The 4,804-nt window shown below is 44.9% G+C and overlaps 1 protein-coding gene across 1 annotated transcript; it reads right to left on the bottom strand.

Moving 5' to 3' along the window:
* Positions 1-1,178: 1,178 nt before the first annotated feature.
* On the bottom strand, positions 1,179-3,238 carry LOC136586985 (cyclin-dependent kinase 5 activator 1-like). The gene is made up of 3 exons (XM_066585362.1): positions 3,149-3,238; positions 2,359-2,446; positions 1,179-1,462 (listed from the first exon to the last, which is right to left on the bottom strand). The coding sequence occupies exons 1-3, from the start codon at positions 3,206-3,208 to the stop codon at positions 1,236-1,238; spliced, it is 375 nt and encodes a 124-aa protein (XP_066441459.1). The 5' UTR covers positions 3,209-3,238; the 3' UTR covers positions 1,179-1,235.
* Between the last annotated feature and the right edge of the window lie 1,566 nt (positions 3,239-4,804).

Consider the following 4,804-nt stretch of genomic DNA (forward strand, 5'->3'; position numbering starts at 1 on the left):
CGGAGCATGTGGACACACCGTCCAGCGTGCCGCACGCATGTGCAGTTCTTTTTTTTTTTTTAAATCTCCTGCTTTCTCACAGATCCGGGGCCCGTCCGCAGTGTCAGCTGCGGGTGTCCTGCAGATCGGAGGGCTTCCATTGTCTTCAAAGGAAGCTGTCCATCCAGGAATCCGTAGAAAAGGGAGCATGCTGCGATTTCGTATCCTGCATGTGTGATCCACACGCTGGGATAAAATGACATGCGCAGGTATTTAATAACCTCCACATGTCCAATGATTGTCTATGGCCATATTGAACTGCGGATCGTCTACAGGTGACCCGCACGCATTCCGCGATTCCATTTTGGCCGTGGACATGAAGCCTTACTGTACATTTACACGGGCGATTATCACCTGAATTATTGCTGGAAACAGTGAATTTGGGCAATAGTCATCCCGTGTACAAGCCGCCGCCGCCGCCAGGCATCGAGGGACAAACCGGAGTTGCTTGTTTTTTCAGCAGGACCAAAAACCAAATGACTGTCGGCTGCAGAAACAAGAGTCACTCAATCTTTGGGCGACTCCTGTTTACAGTGAATGATGGCGGGCGGCCAGAACGATCCCCGGCGCATGCCGCCTCCATTCACGTGAACGACTATCGCTCCTGTGTAAAGTGCAGCAGTAATAGTCGCCGGTACAGCTGTCATCTCTAATGCAGATGTGAATAGAGCCCAAGAGCGGCTTCACCCAACCGTGTTTGTGCGCAAAACACAGCGGATAGGACCCACTGATTGCAGCGGGTTACTTCTCATGTGTTTTGTGCGCACATTTCACATGTGGGGAAAATAATAGGACCTGCTCGATCTTTCTACGTTTTGCACAGCAAAAGCCCCATAGAATACAAATGTCCAAGGGGATGCGTGAAGCACCGCGCAAAAACGCTATTAGGTGAGCTGACGAGTAGCGACTAGCGACTACTGAGCGCTTCCTCACATGGCGCCCCGTCAGGTCCCGGATTTACACGGGACAACTACCGCTGGAAATCATTCATTTGAGATTTTTCGGCTGATAGTTGCTCCATGTAAAACCACCCGAACTCCGTATTCTCTCTTGTGGAGGATAAATACAGCAGATACCAGAAAAGGTTTTATAATTCTTTATTTATATTATATACACAAGTATATATTTAAAGAAGCATCATAATAATTGCATTTTCTTTGGTGGTAGCTGATGCTCTATTGGCATGTATTGGAACGCTATGGTTCCTGGGTGAACAGGCTCTTCTCTTGTTCACCATCCATAGTCAGAGTGGGAACTATGAATTTTAGCCACATGACTGGTCCTGGGGCACTACGGACATCCAGTTTTGGGCATCGCATCTTGATAAAGACTCCAAAGCATTTCAGAAGATGATTAATACGCTTGCGGCGCTCTGCATGTTTATCAGCCGCAGCCTGATGCGGAACCTCTTTAGCGGAAGATGCTGTAAATAAATATATATACATTATAAGTGGAGCACTCATAAACCAATCCATGTGATACAATGACACGGCAGGGAAGGCGATCTTCATCATTACCGCTACTCACTTTTACCCCGTGGTTTTTAGTTTAAGAATTTAACAACTACTAATTGCTGTTGCTTCCCTGAACTAGCAAAAGTCTAAAGAAAGTACATTTTACTTTAATTTTAATGCCCCATAATAATATAGTATATGGTATAATCCAGTCCCGTCCCTATGATATACCCTTAGTGACCGGCCAACAAGTCAGCAGCGTTGGTTTACAAACTGTAGAAAACGTTCACATTCACAGTTAACATTCAAGCTGACATTTAACACAATTAAAGCGGTTGGAATAGTCAAGTTAACGTTTGCTACTTCTGTACATTGCACTGTCTGAGCTTCTGGATTGTCAAGGAGTCTCCGAAAATAATGGAAGAGCGGGCGAATCCCCCACAGGGACGGACAGCATCGCCATACCGGACAGCATCACTATACCGTGACTGTTAATCACTACCATGCAGTGACTAAATACGGCCACCATAAAGTAACCTGATAACATCACTATCATGATTGTGTAATACCGCCATACTGGGACCAGGTATATGACTAAATAAGGCCTAAATAGAATATGCAGGCGGCGCAGGACACCGTCGGGGCACGGTGTCAGTGGATTTAGACAGAACGAGAATCACTCAAAAGACGCCTTTGAGCGACTTTTAAGCGATTCTCGTTGTGTCTAAATGGGCCTTGAGGGTGACTGCAGCCATCATATAGTGGTCCAAGACCACCCAGACGGCTGCAGAGTATCACCCCCTGCAGACTGCAGACATTAATAAAATACTGACTAGACGCAGAAAGAAGAAACAAAGTGACTTACAGGTGACGTCCACTCTGATGGGCAGTACTTTGGAGTCTTCGATTTCAACTGGTTCTCCAGAGAAATCCTTTCGGAATAGATTTCCCATCTGCAGAATTAGATACAAAGACATCGTTAGCGGATGCTGGAGTTCTGGTCAGAGCGGTGGGGATACGCGGAGGATACGCTCACTTCACAGTAATGAATGAAGTGGAAAGATAAGCTGTGCGTCAGTCACCTAACGGTTAATATTCAAATACAGGACTATAACGACTGTTGCTATGGCAACAGCACCTGTCAGAGTTAGTAAAATTCTGGTGTAATGGCGCAAAAATCATCATTAAGTGGAATCCTTTTAAAACCTTATTTGTGGTAGATAAATTGTTAATTCACACAATATTTACTTCTAACACCTGAATATTAAATTACAGAACATTCCTCACGCCCCCCCCCCCCCCCCCCCCATGCACCCAGGAAAGCCCTGACTATTCACTATAAATGCATAAGCCCCGCCTCCTTGTGCTCCCGCTCGCCTAAGAACATCCATACGGGAAAGAAATGTTACGCAATTTTTGAATAGAAAATCCCCAGAATTCATTAGCAGTAAAGTAGATGAGATCCCAACAAATATCATCCACCGGCTGTGGAAATTGGCGCGTAGTGCGGATTATTACATGCACAATATGTCCGTTTCCGGGGATGACGGCGGATTTGTTGCAGATTTTCCTCTTTAAAACCAATAGGGATGAGGAAATCTGCAATCAAATCAATCTACAGGTGATGGAATGCAGTTATTATACCCCTACTGTACCTTATCAGATGAGGAGATCCTTTCTGTCTCACAGATTGGCGAATCACGTTGACGTAACATAATCGCCGGGAGATACACACGGAGTGCATATCTCTTCACCCGTAAAGGATGAAGTGTAAGGAATACCTGAGTGTCGGTCACTTATGTTCTAGCGGTCAGTGTTCTAGAACCGCTTACAGAACAATGGTTACTGTGACATCACAGTGCAGAGAGTTACTGGAAGGGCTTTTCTTAAAGGCGCAGTATCATCATTAAGTGGAATCCTTTCCCAGACCGGTGTCACATGAAGTCTCTTCACAAATATCATGTTTTTTGTGATTTTGACACCGGCGTTCTTCTGCAGCAAAAAATGCCATGTCCATTTGTTAGCTATAGGTCAATATGGAACACGAAATGCGCTACAAACACGGCATGTTTTGTGTTGTTTTTCATAACTTTTGGTACATTTTTGGAGTCCATGGCATTTTTTTCAAACTCGCCCCATTCTGGAGGTGAGATGCTTCTTCTGATGTTTTCCTCCAGGCTTCTCTGTAACAAATGAAATAGTGGAAATAAAAAGATGTGCGTTCAAAAAAAGCGCCACCAAAAGGCACTTGGAAAAAAAGGTCCAGGAAATCCGTGGTGTTTTTTTTATAACCCTAAAGGCGCGATACACGCAGACAATCTTAGGGGAAGCTTGTATTTTATTTCGGTGGACAATAAATTCCTAAGGCCGCTTTCACACTTACGTTGAGTTAAACGCCGCTCAAAACTGCGGCATTTTACCAAGATTTTGAGCGCCATTTTTGAATGCATAGTGCAAAGCTTTACAGCGCTTTTTAACACACCCCAACACTGTGATGGGTGATGGGTTACGTTAAAAACCACGAAAACACTGATAAAAAGAACAAACAGCACTGGTCTGCGAGGCCTAATGGAAATCAATGGCGGTGTTGTACTGTGGTTAGCGCGGTGCTAAGAACGGCGCACTAATCACTGCGCTCAGAATGCCGCACTAATCGCAATAAAAAGCATCGAGTGTGAGACCGGCCTAACACTTGAATGCCAAATTGCTGGATATTTCTGTCCCCGTCCACCTGAGAAAGTTCTCAAAATTGACTATAAATGCCCTGTTCCATAAATTTGCATAAGCCCCGCCTCCTTGTGGTCTTGTTTGCCTAAGGGCTCATGGGAGCGTTTTTATTGTGTATTACACATGCGATGCACGGCCGAGTGACACACGGTGAAGTCAATTTACGTAAATGGGCTTTCATTGATCCATTCACATTAGCGTGTAAACACTGCGTGTAGATACCTGCGAGAAATAGATCACAGCATGGTCTTTCTCTTGGCCTACCACACAGCATGAGCCCTATGCATTTCTATGTGCAGCGTATTAGGATCCGCTTTCTTTGAGGCTCTAAATCAAGGATTGACATGTGAGCCCTGAGCTTCCTCCCCCGGTGTCAAATGTTATCCTCCAGTGTGCTTACTGCGAGGAGCCACATGGTTACATTATAAAGGTTACACATGTATCTACTACAAGGTGCTGCAAGTCTCCCAACAATTCACATCCGCATGCAACAATGTATCAGTTGTAACACTGAACACATGTGACCTGTTAGCTGCACTGTTGGCTGCCTGAAAATATGGATCCATGGACATTTATCTGACATT

The sequence above is a fragment of the Eleutherodactylus coqui genome, chromosome 12 (genome assembly GCF_035609145.1).
Source record: "Eleutherodactylus coqui strain aEleCoq1 chromosome 12, aEleCoq1.hap1, whole genome shotgun sequence".
NCBI lineage: Eukaryota > Metazoa > Chordata > Amphibia > Anura > Eleutherodactylidae > Eleutherodactylus > Eleutherodactylus coqui.

Bases quoted from the DNA above. Each gene is read 5' to 3' on its own strand.
- LOC136586985 (XM_066585362.1), bottom strand. From the start codon at position 3,208: ATGTTACGTCAACGTGATTCGCCAATCTGTGAGACAGAAAGGATCTCC. The intron at 2,447-3,148 runs GTACAGTAGGGG...CTAATTCTGCAG, and splicing joins GGATCTCCTCATCTGATAAG to ATGGGAAATCTATTCCGAAA. The intron at 1,463-2,358 runs GTAAGTCACTTT...ATTTATTTACAG, and splicing joins CATCAGAGTGGACGTCACCT to CATCTTCCGCTAAAGAGGTT.